This window comes from Rhineura floridana, chromosome 2, assembly GCF_030035675.1.
Source record: "Rhineura floridana isolate rRhiFlo1 chromosome 2, rRhiFlo1.hap2, whole genome shotgun sequence".
Taxonomy (NCBI): domain Eukaryota; kingdom Metazoa; phylum Chordata; class Lepidosauria; order Squamata; family Rhineuridae; genus Rhineura; species Rhineura floridana.
In genome coordinates, this window is record NC_084481.1 from 95,536,562 (window position 1) to 95,551,149 (window position 14,588).

General features: G+C 44.8%; 1 protein-coding gene and 1 long non-coding RNA gene across 2 annotated transcripts; both read left to right on the forward strand.

The window, feature by feature from the left end:
- Positions 1–5,769: 5,769 nt before the first annotated feature.
- On the forward strand, positions 5,770–6,711 carry LOC133378216 (serine/threonine-protein kinase pim-1-like). The gene has a single exon (XM_061613007.1). The coding sequence runs from the start codon at positions 5,770–5,772 to the stop codon at positions 6,709–6,711; it is 942 nt and encodes a 313-aa protein (XP_061468991.1).
- Positions 6,712–7,951: 1,240 nt separating this feature from the next.
- Positions 7,952–12,992, forward strand: LOC133376771 (uncharacterized). Its single transcript, XR_009760563.1, has 3 exons — positions 7,952–8,810; positions 10,381–10,452; positions 12,802–12,992. It is a non-coding gene; the product is annotated as an uncharacterized LOC133376771 (long non-coding RNA).
- Positions 12,993–14,588: the final 1,596 nt, after the last annotated feature.

Genomic DNA, 14,588 nt, shown 5'->3' on the forward strand with positions numbered 1-14,588 from the left:
GCAATGCTTAATTTTGCCAGAACTGGCTAAGGCTACTTCTCCACGTGGACGTGTTAGCAATAAAGATACTCCTTCTCCATCATTGTTTCGTTCATTTCTGAACTCTATTGGGTGAGTATTGGGGAGCGAACTCAAGCTACCAGGATCCCAAAAAGGGACTGGGGCGTTTTGTTGGTAACAACTTGGCGACTCCGCCGGGACTCATGTTTCTGGCATTCCTCTTTGCCTCGGGCGTGGTCCACAGGAGGTTGGGAAAAGTGCGCACCAGGCTATTTTCAGCCTGCCCGAGCCTGTGAGAGCGGATCGGGGTGATGAGGCATTGCCATAATGACTCCCTTTTAAAATCGAAACAAGGTTGGAGTGGAGCAGGGGATTGAATGTTCCAACGTCTCTGGTCGACAGTGGTAAGGAGCCCAGTGGGCTTAAATGTGAAGAGAGTGGTGTGTGAAAGTGTGTGTATGAGACAGGGCGTATCCCCAGGTGGTTTACCCTGAAGTGAGTGCGGACCGTGAGTAGCGCGTTTCCCTACCTCCGCGAGGAGAAGGGCCGCGAAAACCGGGAAGCGAGTGTCGTACGTCATCTGTCCGTTGTTTTGTCTCAGACACCCCCCAGGTTAGACGGAGAGGCTACCCCCGAGAGTCGTACGTCATCTGCATAGGGCAGAGGGGACCGACACGGGAAAATGGGGCAGGGTGCTTCAAAACAGGAGAAGGCAGAGGGGACAAGACACAGGGAAGTTAAAAAAGGGTCTGGAAAGAGTCAAAAGAAGAAAGGCGATTGGAAAATGACCCCCCTTGAATGTGTTTTGTAAGTTCTTTTAGATTTAAAATAAGCGCTATTTCTTCCGGAGGGCTGGTCCCGAACGAAGAAAATTGTCAATGTTTTGTGATGAAGAGGGGGTGGAGCTGGGTGTTGATTGGCTGCTGGGTGGGATGTTTAACCTCACTAAGGCTCGGCAGTTGGAAGCTACCCTCTTTAAGATGCTGCCAGACGAAACAACTTCATGGTGGTATGCATAGGGTTAGAGAGAGCCATCTGCCTAGACCCACCACAAGAATGTGCGCTGATTATGGCGCTGGCTCAATGTAAAATTAATGAGGGGAAGAAATTGGAAACTAAGCCCCCAGTTTTTCAGGCAGAAGAAGAGGAATGTTCAGTTTTACCTACGGCCCCACCCGTGATCCCTTTACCGCTGCCTCAGGCTCCGGTGATTCCTCTACCACCACCAGCACTACCAGTGCCACCAGTTCGGACTCTGCCACTAGTTCAGACTCCGTCACCTCAAATCCAGCCCCCAACGTTTTGGAACTTTGTCTGTGTCAGAAAGCAATTAAGGTAAAATCTAAACACAGACTGTGCCTTCTCATGAAGTAACACAAAGTTACAGGTTCTGCGACGTGGAAGAAAGTTGATAGAACAAGGGACCGCTTTCCCGCTTGTCTCTTAAGAGGGGGGCAAACGGGCGCGAAGCCTTTCCCCTGACCCCCCCTTCCTTTCCTGTCTTTTCAATTGTCTTTGCGTACGTGGCAACGGGGGAAGCATGTGCCCCTCCTCTTCTGAAGTCTCCGACTCTGGTATGGGGGAGAGAAAGGGGGGTCAAGCTTCAAACTGTCTTGCAATCTCTCGCCGCTTTTCTCTGGCTCAAGAGGCAGCGTAGGAACTTCGGGGGAAGACTCCCGTTTTGTGAGACCGTCAAGGTCTCCGTTGCTATGCAACGCTATCTCTGGAATTTCCTCTTCTTCACAAGTCTGCTTTAATGAATTGGGCCCCTCCTCCTCCTCCGCTTCTGAATCCTCATACCCCCCCAACCTGACACCTGGACGTCTGATGCCCTGACAGTCTGGAACTGTATTAAGTCAATCTTTAGGGTGGCAGACATACACACATTAATGAATACCCTTCTCAGTCCGGAGGAAAAGTCATTGGTACTTTCCCAAGCCAATGCTCTCGCATTAGAAGAGCAGAGATAAGGTGGCAACGTGCCTAATTTGGCCCCAGCACGTGTTTTACAAACAATAGAACCTCGTAGATGGATCCAAACTCCAGGAGCAGCGGCCCCTGAAATCACCACCTATAAACGGCTGATTTTATATGGACTTAGGCATGCCATCCCTAAACCAATGAATGTGGCAAAATAATATGGCATTCATCAAGAAAAGGAGGAAACTCCCTCTCCTTTCCTTAACCGCCTCACTACAGCTATGTGGAGATTTACCACCCTTAATCCAGAGGCTGCTGAAAATCAAAGGTTTTTAATTTTTTGTTTATTGGCCAAAGTTCTACAATATCCGAAAGAAATTGTAGAAGGCTTTATTAAAAGTGATGGGTGTGGGACTTGGACAGATAATAGACCTTGCATTTAAGGTGTACATAAATAGGGATGAAGCAAGTAAGAAGTAAGAAGGAAGGTTGGTGAAAAAGTAATACAGTATGATTGAAAAGCAATGCGATATGATTGCAGCAGTGGTTGGTGTAAATTAAAGAGACAGAGAAAGAGGGCCAAGAAGAAGACTAGAGAAGGACCAGTGTGCTAAGCGCTTAAAAGAAAGACTATTGGGCGAAGGATTGCAGAAATGAGAGGATTCCTAGGGCCCACCAAGGTGGGAAAGGAGGACTGTATAGTTATAGAGAGAAATCCAGGATGTAATAGGAATAGAAGGACAGCGTCGTCGAATCCCTTTGTCCCAACCCATACAGGTACACCTTTCAGGAAGAGAAGATTAACAACAATGTTTTACACATCAGTTTTTGGTTTTGGATGGTTACCCTATGGTAATATTTGGAAGGGATCTTCTAGCAAAGTTCCAGGCCCAAATTAATTTTAGAGGAAACACCTTGGAAGCGGTGATACCAAAGCGGCAAGAATGCGCTTTCCAAATGATCTTAAGGGGGGAGCCGGAGGCTAGAGAGATACAACAGTGGGAGCCTCCGAAAGGAATTCACCCTGAGAATAATCTTGCTCGTGTGGTTAATACTGAACCAATGGAGGTCAGATTGAAGTCTGGGGTAGGTCCGACTCCAGTATGCCAATTCCCTTTGAAGCCAGAAGTATGTTTAAGTTTAAAGGAAGCCAATACCAATGGTTACGTTAAATTGGATCCTGTGGCAAGAGGATGGCCAGCCTGCCTATGAATTGTGGCAGCCACAGGAATCCTTCTGAAGAAAGCAGAGAAGTATGATTGTATCCCCTGTGGAAGTACTGGGAACGCATGATTTGAAAAGGATCCTGGGAAAGAAGACAGCTGAGGTCCTCAGTCTGAGTCGGCTTACCCAGTATGAACAACAGCTGTTGGGACGGCAAGCCTTACGCCTGAGAACTTGTAATACTTTGAATCCAGCGACATTACTGCCTCAACCAGCAGAGTTGGCGCATGATTGTATCCAGATACTAAAATGCTCATTGAAACCTTGAGTAGACTTGACTGATCAGCCAATAGCAGGGCGGCATTTATATGTGGATGGAAGCTTGAAGGTGATAGAGGGACAACGGTATGCAGGCTACGCTGTGTGTGAAGACCTGAAGGCTATAAAGAGTGTTAAGTTGCCAGGCTACCTATTCAGCCCAGATGGCGGAACTGGCTGCAGCCATAGAGGCCCTGAAAGAATTGGATCAACAAGAGGGAAATATATACTGATTCTAAGCATGTATTCCGAACTGTACATGTTTCCACTATACTATGGAAGGAAGGTTTTATTAAAAAAAAGTGATGGACACAGCATTGAGCATCAATAAATGATAATGGAATTCCTGGAATGTGTTCAGCTACCAAAGAAAGTAGCTATAATCCATGTGAAGGCCCATGGAAGAGAAATGGATCCAGTTCGGCGAAAGGGAAATCATCAAGCAGATGAGGCAGCAAAGGAGGCAGCGCTGAGTGGACAACCTTTGGAGAAGAATTTGATGAACATTATGATTCCATGGAAGGAGTGGACTCCTCAATATTCTAAGAAAGAGGAAGATGCCGCAGTACAGTATGGGGCTCAGAAATTGACTAATGGCTGGTGGCAGTTACCTACAGGATTAATTTTTGTCCCAAGGGTAGTGCTTCGGGCCCTTGTAAAGGAGACTCATAGACAGACTCATCTTAAAGGCAATGCTTTAGGAGATTTTTTTATTTAGACAAGTAGTTGTACCAGGATATATGAAGAAATAAAGCAAGAGGTATATGCATGTATTATTTGTGCAGTAACTATCTTTCCCTGCTCCGAAGTCACTGCCAGCAATGGGAGGAAGACCATGGGCTTACTATTCTTTCCAGAGATGACAGCACTGCCATTGGCTTTGAACATTATGAGAAACACTCCCAAGGGAAAAACAAAATTGACTCTTTTTGAGTCACTGTTTGGCAGACCTCCCATTGAGCCTGGGCCCCAGACAGAGATTAATGGGAAATTAGGGAACAGACAGTTATTGGAGTATGTTATTGCCTTGCAGGGTGTTTTATCTTCTATTTACAGGCACAATCGTGAGTTTCAGAGGTTACCCCTGGATGTGGCGATCCATCAATACCGACCCGGTGATTGGATATGAGTTCGGAAGTGGAAGCAAGAGCCTTTACAGCCCACGTGGGGACCACCGGAGCAGATCATTCCAATTACTGAGTCTGCCGTGAAGCTCGTAGGCCATAAGCGATGAGTCTATGTTAGCCGGATAAAGAAAGTAGAGCCTGTAATTACCCAGGAACCTGAGCAGGGAGTAGCCAAGGACTCCCCACCTGGAGAGGCGAAGGATCAGACGCCTGAAGTGAAGTGGTTGTCGGAAACCGTGTCGGGTTTCAACCTGAAGATCAAGTTAAAGAAATAAAAGGACTGAGATTATATGGGAGGTTCGCGGAAACCTTTTCCTGTTCAAGCTAATAGTGTGCAGATACCAGGAGATCCTAGGAGGAAGGTTCCAGTGACAATAGTACAATTTGTAGATACCTGTTCTAAAGATAAGAGGGTACACCTGCACACTGTTGCCCGAACTTATTTAAGTTCTGTTCTTCCACCTGATATTGATCTCAGGACTGTGCGCCTGAGATAAATTTAAATGGGAGGTTCCCCTCCGATGCTGCCACCGGAAGTGCATCCTAACGATTGGAGAGGGGAATCTTGGGGGCGCATCACAGTAACTGTTAGATTGCCTCGGGTTCCATTAATTGCCAGTGACCCTAGACAGGATTATTATCTGGGGTATTTTAAAACCAAGCTTACACACCGACGACGTGTGTGGCGTAGATGGGCGGATCGATACCTCCTTGATCAAGGCCCCTAATTTAATGGGAGGATCTGTACGACCCTTACCTTTAAGAGCATCTGTACAAGAACTTCCGGGAGATAAGCCAACAGATGGGTGGATCTGCAAGAAGGTTCAAGATACAAGCTATCCCCACAGGGTCTGATTGTTTAAGACCAAGCATCTTTGTTACGGTAACAGTCCAACAGGAGATACCCGTACGATCTAGACCCAAGGTGGTAACAAGAACCAACCTTTATTATAAAACCCCAAAGTATATGAGAGATTGGCCCACGGAAGGATTGATAGAAGGCCGGAGGGTGGAATACTGGGCCCAATAGGTGGGTGGAACTAAATCCATAGGGTAAATAGCTTTCATGCCAAAATAGGTCAAACCCACGCAAGTAGCTGAAGCCGGGGCCGTCTCGCCGCACGAGAGGGAGTACGTTGACCCGGCACGACCTTGCCCGCAGCTCCCACCCTTGTCTCATAGATAACAACCCAGCAACTGCCTCAGACGACGATGTCGCTACAGCCGGTTCCGGGCGGGGATGCTGCTCTCCAAGATCAACTCACTGGGCCACCTGTGCTTGGCGCCCGACGAAGATCTGCATCCGGTCAAGCCCCTGCCAGGGAAAGAAAAGGAACTTTTGGAGAAGCTGTATCAGATAGGCCCGCTGCTGGGCAGTGGCAGCTTCGGTTCGGTCTATTCGGGCACCCGGCTGGCAGACGGAGCTCTGGTGGCCATCAAGCATGTGTCTCGGAACCGGGTTTCCGAATGGGGAGAACTGCCTAGTGGGACTAGGGTACCCATGGAGATCTTGCTCCTGAAGAAAGTTGGCTCTGGCTTTCGGGGAGTAATTCATCTCCTGGACTGGTTTGAGAGGCTGGACAGTTTTATTTTGGTTTTGGAACGGCCTGATCCTGTGCAAGATCTCTTTGACTTCATCACAGAGAGAGGGGCTCTGCCTGAAGATTTGGCTCGCAGCTTTTTCCGTCAGGTTTTGGAAGCAGTTCGATACTGCCACAGCTGTGGTGCCTTACATCGGGATATCAAGGACGAGAATATTTTGATTGACCTGAGCAGTGGAGAGCTCAAACTTATAGATTTCGGATCTGGAGTATTGCTCAAGGACACAGTGTACACTGACTTTCATGGTACTCGTGTATATAGTCCTCCAGAATGGATTCGCTATCACAGGTATCATGGCAGATTTGCTACTGTCTGGTCACTTGGAGTATTGTTGTATGACATGGTCTGTGGTGAAATCCCCTTTGAACATGATGAGGAGATTGTAAGGGGCCAAGTCTATTTTCGGCAGAAGATTTCTCCAGAGTGCCAGCAGCTCATTAAGTGGTGTTTAGCTCTGAGGCCTTCTGATAGGCCATCCTTTGAAGACCTTCTGAACCATTCCTGGATGAAAGATGTTCTTATGCCTCAGGAAACAGCCGAGATCTACTTACACAGTTTAATTCAAAAGTCTAGCAAATAGCAGTATTTTATTCTGCTAGGTGCAAAACAATTCTGTCCTATTGAGTCTGGCTGAGTAAGAAGTTTTACAGGAATACTATTATCTCATTGCAGACAAGATTCCCCAATTTTACATAATGCTAAGGCTTATGCAATTCTTTTCTTAAATTGGACTGGCATTTATTATAATAGAAGCATACACCCAATGTATACCATAAAAGATGGAAACCATAAATCCTTTAATTTCAGTATTTGATGGAGAACAGTCCGATAGAAAGAGGCAAGACATTGATATTAAAAGCCAAGGGTATAACTGGGAAGACACTTGGCCTTCAGAACGTATCATTGCAACTTATAATCCTGCCTCATGGGTACATAATGGCTCAGCGGGATACTGTGACCCAATATAACCAATCAAACAGCTGAAACCTTAACATTGTTTGCTGATCAATCAACATAAATGAGAAAGGCTATACTCTAAAACGGGCTGGCCTTGAATTATTTGTTAGCCAAAGAAAGAGGGGTTTATGGACTCCTCAACTTAACAGAATGTTGTTTGAAAATCGATGATAATGGTAAAATAATAATAATAAAAAAAATTGCTAACAAAATCAAAAAGTTTGCCCATGTACCAATGTAAACTTGGAAAGGAATAAATCTTGGAAGTTGGGGCAGTTGGTTCAATTGGTTTGGAAGAATGAAAACAACAATTGTATTGGTGGTTTTGATTTTATTGGGATGTATGCTTTTGCTTTGCTTATTATTTATAATCATAAATGGTATTTGCATTATAATAAATAATGTAGTAATTAAAAGTAATATGCTAATGTATGGTAAAATTAAGTATCAACAAGTTATTCAGAATGAAGAAGCTATATTATATAAATATCAGAAAGCTTCTAAGTGGGGAATTGTGACACTGAAGTTTGCTTATTTAGTTAAACATGAATATTGCTCATTTTGGGAATTGTAGCACAGTGAATGTACAGCCAATTTACTTGTGTGTGTGTTTAACAGAAATGCTACTTTGCTGACTGGCATTGTTTGTATAAAGCTGCGTTTGCAAAATAGCTGGGAAAAGCAGGTTTTGTTGCAAAGTCCAGATGTGCTGAAGAAGAAAGTATCAAATTTTGTTTCAAGCATCCAAGGTGAAAATGGGAAAAACAAGTTCCAAATATGGAACTAGGAAGAGAGGAGAAGGTACCAGTGGGCATGGTTAAAGTGATGTAAGGAAAATGAAAGTGATGTAATTATGATGATAATGATGTTAATGTAATTAACATAACAAAGTTGATAAAAAGGCTAGCAATGCTTAATTTTGCCAGAACTGGCTAAGGCTACTTCTCCACGTGGACGTGTTAGCAATAAAGATACTCCTTCTCCATCATTGTTTCGTTCGTTTCTGAACTCTATTGGGTGAGTATTGGGGAGCGAACTCAAGCTACCAGGATCCCAAAAAGGGACTGGGGCGTTTTGTTGGTAACAGGCAGTGCAAGGGATCAGCGCTTGTAGTCGCCGGGCAAATCCCCCGTAACCCTGGGGCTCATTCAGTGCAGGGCGTTGTGTGGCTCGGCGGCAGGAATGCTGCCCCCGAGGGAAGCAAACAGCCCCCCCGGCGGGTGGCCGCTCTGGGCTCGGGCAGGGAATGGAGGCAAACAGCCCAGCACGCTGCTATGTCAATCTGCACTGAAGCGCCCAGCAGAGGCTTTGCGGTGTTTCCTCTGATAAAAGAAACATGCAAGCCACTTATATGCCAATAATTCCTGTATTTTTGTTTGCTTTATTTGTGATATTTTGCAAAACTGACTGTATGCTTTTCTGCCTTTATTCATATTAAAATTTCTGGAGATACAGACGGCTGGCAATTCCACTTATTTCTCCAGAAAAGCAAGTAACAACATGTCATGTCTAGGAAGGTAGAGCACCAGTCTCTATGGTTCCAGGTGGCCGAGACGCTCTAGCAAACCACTTGTATGCTTATGCCAATAATTCCTGTGTTATTTTTTTGCTTGTTTTGCGATATTTTGCAAAACCAACTGTATGTTTTTCTGCCTTTATGCATATTAAAGTTTCTGGAGATACAGACGGCTGGCAATTCCACTTATTTCTCCAGAAACGCAGGTAATGAGGAGTTTATCGTTTTTAAACACACACACACACACAGAGCAAGCAGGTCTTTGCAGGAGTGGCGGGGAGGGGGGAGGCACAGATAACGGGAGGAGATAAGCAGCGCACGGTGTGTGCGCGTGGAGGAAATCTCTCCGTCCGGGTATATATCCAGTACTATGTCGGTAGATGGAAAGGAAAACGGAAAATGAATGAGGAAGAGAAAAGTTAGTTAAGGCGAAAGAAAGACAAAGCGCCAGGCTCTTGCTTTTCTCCGCTGTGTGTGCCTGTGCGTGTCTGTCTGCCTCCCAGCGAGGAGGAAAGAGCAAAGCGAGCTCCCTGCACCAACCAGCCGCACTTGAGTGAGACCAGCCAGGAAAAGGGGGGGTTACAAACAACCACAATTGCGGCCCAGTTCGCACGCTGGCTAAAAATTAATGCTGATTCTGCTTCTGCGCAAATGCACTTTTTTGCATCTGCGCAGTAGAAGTTGCAGAGTCCCCCCCAACACCACGCCATTGCTCTGATTGGTTCAGTTTTCCCAGGCTTTCCCTGGTCATTTTCGAACATGCGCAAAAGTGGAAATACATGATTGGCTGGGAACTAGGGAAGGGGTATGGGGAAACGCCCAAGCACCTCCCACGGAACGCCTCCTGCTCTAAAGTCCGCGGTATTGCATCCGAGCACCTGAAGGTACAGTGGATGATTCCCGGTTTAAAAAAGCAAATCACATTTTTTGCGGTAATGCCAAAGCGGATTTAACCGCGAGAAAGTCCGCTTTAACAGGTGAGGTCGTATGGACCATGGAAAATTAATGAACACACAAAGCGATCATATCGCAGATTATACAGTCGTCTGTATGAGCCCTTAGAGTGGGCAGAGGAGGACTCTTTGAGGGGAGGGGCAACAACACACAGCACAAATACATCCCATCAGTCACTGACACTAGCGTGGACGGGAAACATTGAGATAGATTTCAGAGGCATAAAATGGAAAGTGCTTGTGTGTAGACAAAAGTTCACAGATGCAGAAACAGTGATCCACATACGCATAAATGCCCTAATAATTTGTTTTAAACTCTTTTTTAATGTATTTGAAATTGTTGTGACCCATCCTGGGACCTTAGGGTGAAGGGCGGATAATAGAACAACAGCAGCAGCAACACAGCCTTTGTTGGGGATAAAACTGTTCCCTTCGCAGCACCCACTGACAGCTGCCGCTCACCTAGAAGGTCAGCTTACCTAAGAGAACCAGGGAATGGCCTTGTATCACTGCTGTGCAGGGGCATTTGATGCCGGCCTTGGTGGGGTTCCTTATCGTAGAGCTCTGCCAACTAGAAATGAACCATTAACAGAATATTGCCTTGGCCTGTGCCGTGGTGGGAAAGGAAGCTTGGTTGCGACATACTTTTGGCCTACTCAACTCATTCCCAAGTCCAGAGAACAGGAGAGTTTACGCATGTGATTTAACCTATGCCAGGCTTGACCTTCTCCATTTTATAACTTTGTTTTGTTCTTGGGGGAGTTCAGAGGCCAAGTGATAGCAGCAGCTCCAATGATTCTTTCTGTTTGTTTTCTCCATGCAGAACAATGTGTGCATTGATGCCAGTGCCACCCAGCTTTCAAGGCATACCCCTACTTGAATGGGCAAATGACAGGTGAATTCCCTATGCTTTCTCCTCTGCAGAGGGTTTCTTAGGCCTAGGAGAAATGAGTGCCAATGCATCTACTTTTCCTTGAGAAATGTAAACAAGCCCCTGTTGGCTTATTGCACATGGGAATCATAGGAATCTGCCTTATACCGAGAGAGACCATTGGTCCACCTAGCTCAGTACTGTCTACACTGAGTGGTAGTGTCTCTGCAGGGTTTCAGATAGGAGCCTTTCCCAGTCCTACCTGGAGAAATGAAGGGTTAAACCTGGGACTTTCGTGCAAGGCAGGTGCTCAACCACTGAGCTTTGGTGCACATAGTTGGACCAACTATGTGTTGGACAGATCAAGATTAAGGGTGTTGAACTGGTTACAGACATTATTGGTACAGATAGCCAACTGCCCAGCAAAAGACTAGCTCTACTGGCCATAGTCTGAGCCCAGTTGATGCTTTGAGTAACTTTGATTCATGGAGGTGGGGAAACGACTTCCTTGGGCCTACCCATGAACCGCTGTGACTTCTCAAAGGATCAAAGCTCTGCAAGCCTTTACACTAGGAATGGGGAACCTGCAGCTCTCCAGATATTGCAGTATTACAGCCTCCATTCCCCCCAACCATTGACTATGATAGATGGGATTATCTGGAAGGAGACAGATTTCTTTTCATGCATTAAGTAATTCAGGGTCTCAGTAATGCTCATGACAAGTCTTCTGTGCCTAGCAGTTCTGATGAGTGGGATGCACTGGGGTCTCTTTGGGTGCTCCAGGCCATACTGCCACAACACAGGACAAGATCGGGATTGTCTGGAATGGATGCGTCATAAAAAGAAACTAGCTAATGAAAAGGGCTAGTGTGAACACCATGTACACTAGCATTCCATTCTTTTCAAGAAAGTAAGCTTTTCTGCTGTCTGGAAAATCCACAGAGAAAACACAGGAGGCCAATGATTTGATTGTGGCATCATGTAGGTGCCCCATCAATAGTAAGTAAAGGAACTGCAGAGATTCCACAGAAACTATCTTGCTGTGAAATCCTATCTCCTTTTTACAGGGATTACAACATAGTTACCCAGCCTTTGGGTTTTGTGGTACTGCCAAAGAGATCCTGCCCTCCTCCTAATAGGTTAGAACATTGCCAAAAGTAGGAGGTGCCAGTTTAATTTTTAGTGTAAAACTGAGGCACAATTCTTTGAACAGACAGAGTAGAGAAGTCAGAAGCAGAGTCATAGATGACCAAACTTTTCAACTATTATTGGTGTGCCTAACAAAATCTGATGTGCAGAAATTAGTGGGTAATAAAACTTACCTCCATATTGTTATTTTAAAAAAGCAACAAAAAACTTCACCTGTTGATTACTGCAGATCATTCTTTGCTATAGGCTGTGGCACACACACATGTCTAGATCCACACCATACATTTACAGCACATTGAGCACACATTTAAAGCATATCACTTCCCCCAAAGAATCCTGGAGCTGTAGTTTGCCCCTCACAGCATTATAATTTCCAGCATCCTTAACAAACCAACAGTTTCTGGGATTCTTTGGGGGAAGTCATGTGCTTTAAATGTAGGTGTATATGCATAGACACAACAGCAGATCAAACAGTATCCCCTCTCATGCTTGTATCCTCAGAATATGCAGAATGAATGCTCCTCACCCAAAGCAGAGATAGCAAGGAAGCAGCCAGGTGACTATTCTTCCATGTGAAGAACATATACACAGGAGTAGTGTAATTTATTGATTGATTGATTTCATTTATAATCCCACCTGTCCTCCAAGGAGCCCAGATTGTCATACATGGCCCTTCCTCTTCTGATTTTATCCTCACAACAAAACTGTGAGGTCAATCAGGCTGAGAGACAGTGACTGGCCCAAGGTCTGAATGGTATTTAAACCCTGGTCTCCCAGGTCCTATGTCAGCACTCTAACCACTACACCACGCTAGCTCTCTTGAGTGGAGAGTTATGTTCAGCTGCCCTGAGCCACAGTCTTGTACGCTCAGACTTAGTTTGCAACCTTTTATCTTTGATTGCAATAAAGTTAGAAACTAGCTTTTTAAAATTAGCAGAAGATTTTCTATCATAATCTTAAATATGGGCATTTAAGCTTCAGGAAGAATGTCAGGATAGAGCTTGTCTGAGTAAAGACAGAGGAGGCAAATACTTGTTCAGCTTAAGTACTCCATTAATCTTTTCTTATATTGTTGGAGCTGACAGCCTTCCCTATTCAGGCCCCATATTATAAATTTGTCTTGCCAACTACTTCTCTGCTGTAATCTGACACAAGTTTTAAAGAAAATTGAGAGTGGATATGTAATTTCACAGAATCACCTTTCCATCCTTTTTCCCTTGCCAGAAATTCTTATTTCCTCCTACAAAGATGGATTGAAAACTCTGGGGTGTGCACAGTCTGAAATACCATTCAAAGGCTGTAATCCATTACACACTTACCTGGGAGTAAGTCCCATTGAACCCAATGGAGCTTACTTCTCAGTAGACATGTATTGGATTGCAGCTTAGGTTTCAGTCACAGGTCATTGTTTTCCACAGAAGCTTTAATTCAGGTGAGTAACATGAGCTGGAGAAATATGGACTTGAATAAATGATTTAAGATAGATACAGAATCTTAACATCATATTTCATTTGAGGATCCCCTGTTTACTACCCTCCATCTACCCTCCACTAAGATTACCATCTTTGCAAAGTGGTTGGGAAAATATACCAAAAATGTTCAATAAATAAATTATAAAACCAATGAACGAATGTATCAGCATCTGACAGAAAAGAAAAAACCCTGCAGTTTCAGCTAGAGCCAATTATGTTTATCTTCTTCAGTCATGATTTGAATGATGACATATACTTATCAAATTTGACCTTAGAGGAATGCTGATCTTGGGGGAGTTCCCAGGCCAGGTGGTAATAGTGGCAGCAATTTCTCTGCTCGCTGTCTCCGTTCAGGACCAGACGGAGGATGGTGATATCAGAGTCACCAACTGTACAGAAACATCTTCGCTGAGTGGGCAAGTTCCCTATGACTTCTCCATCCAAAGAGGAGGCATCTTTATCCTCTTACTGTAGCAGATGGAGGCTAGTTTATGACCTGCCACTACTTGATAAAACAGACAGCTCTGCATTCCCGAAAAAGAATACAATATAGCACAATAACACCTTTGCTTTTGAAATTCTGGCCTGATAGTCACTTTATTAAATGTTAAAAAGCTGACAATAGACATAGGTCTCCGCCTTTTGCTCCAGCCACCATTGCGGTCATGACTGGCCTTGTCTGTGCAAACATGCAAGGAGGCTGGTCTGTTATGGAAAATGGGGCAGTGCCCCACCAGTTCCTTCTACCTTAGGGCTCATCTACATGGTGGTTTAGTGTGTGTTTGGTGCTACTCACATCCCCTTTTAATTCATATGGTTCACATGACATTACTGGCAAACAGAAGCTATCATGTAGTTTCCCCCCTGTAAATCCGTACTATCCCAATCCTCTGATAATACGGTAAGGGAAGGAAAACAATCTTCACTCTGTATCTCTAGTGCTTGCAGATGTTGTGCTTCAGTGCTTTTAGGTGGGTGGGTCAATTGTTCCCCTCTCCACGCACACTCCCTCCTCCTCCCTTCGTCCATTTTGTTTGCTGAGGGCTAAGAAGCAACCTCTGGCTGCTTTCCCCCGTTCTGCTAGCATTTTTATATTGCTGCAAATGGTGCCTTTCTATTCTTTCCCCCCCTAACTTGTGTGTAAAAGCATAACATTGCTCAAACAAATATTTGTATTTCAGCTGTATTGTGCCAGTGAAAATATAAACAACTGCACTTCTGGGTTGTTGTTTTTTATATGAAACTAACTGGTAGAACAAACTGAGCGTGCTCGGCTGCCAGGTAACCAGAGGGAGTGAAAATGTTAACTTAGAGGGTGTGGTCATTAGAAAACTGTGTGATTGATCCCCTCAGTGTGAATAGAAAACACTGTGTTTGCAGCTGGCATTAAGCCCTTACTGTGGATGGTGCAAGTAGAAAATGGAGGTAAAAACAGTGTCTTTAGTACAAAGTAATGCCCCCATGTGGATAAGCCTTTAGTTTCAGTGTTGCCTTTGTAGAACTCAACAGGGAAGAAGATGGGGACAAAATTAGAATAAG

Bases quoted from the DNA above. Each gene is read 5' to 3' on its own strand.
- LOC133378216 (XM_061613007.1), top strand. From the start codon at position 5,770: ATGCTGCTCTCCAAGATCAACTCACTGGGCCACCTGTGCTTGGCGCCC.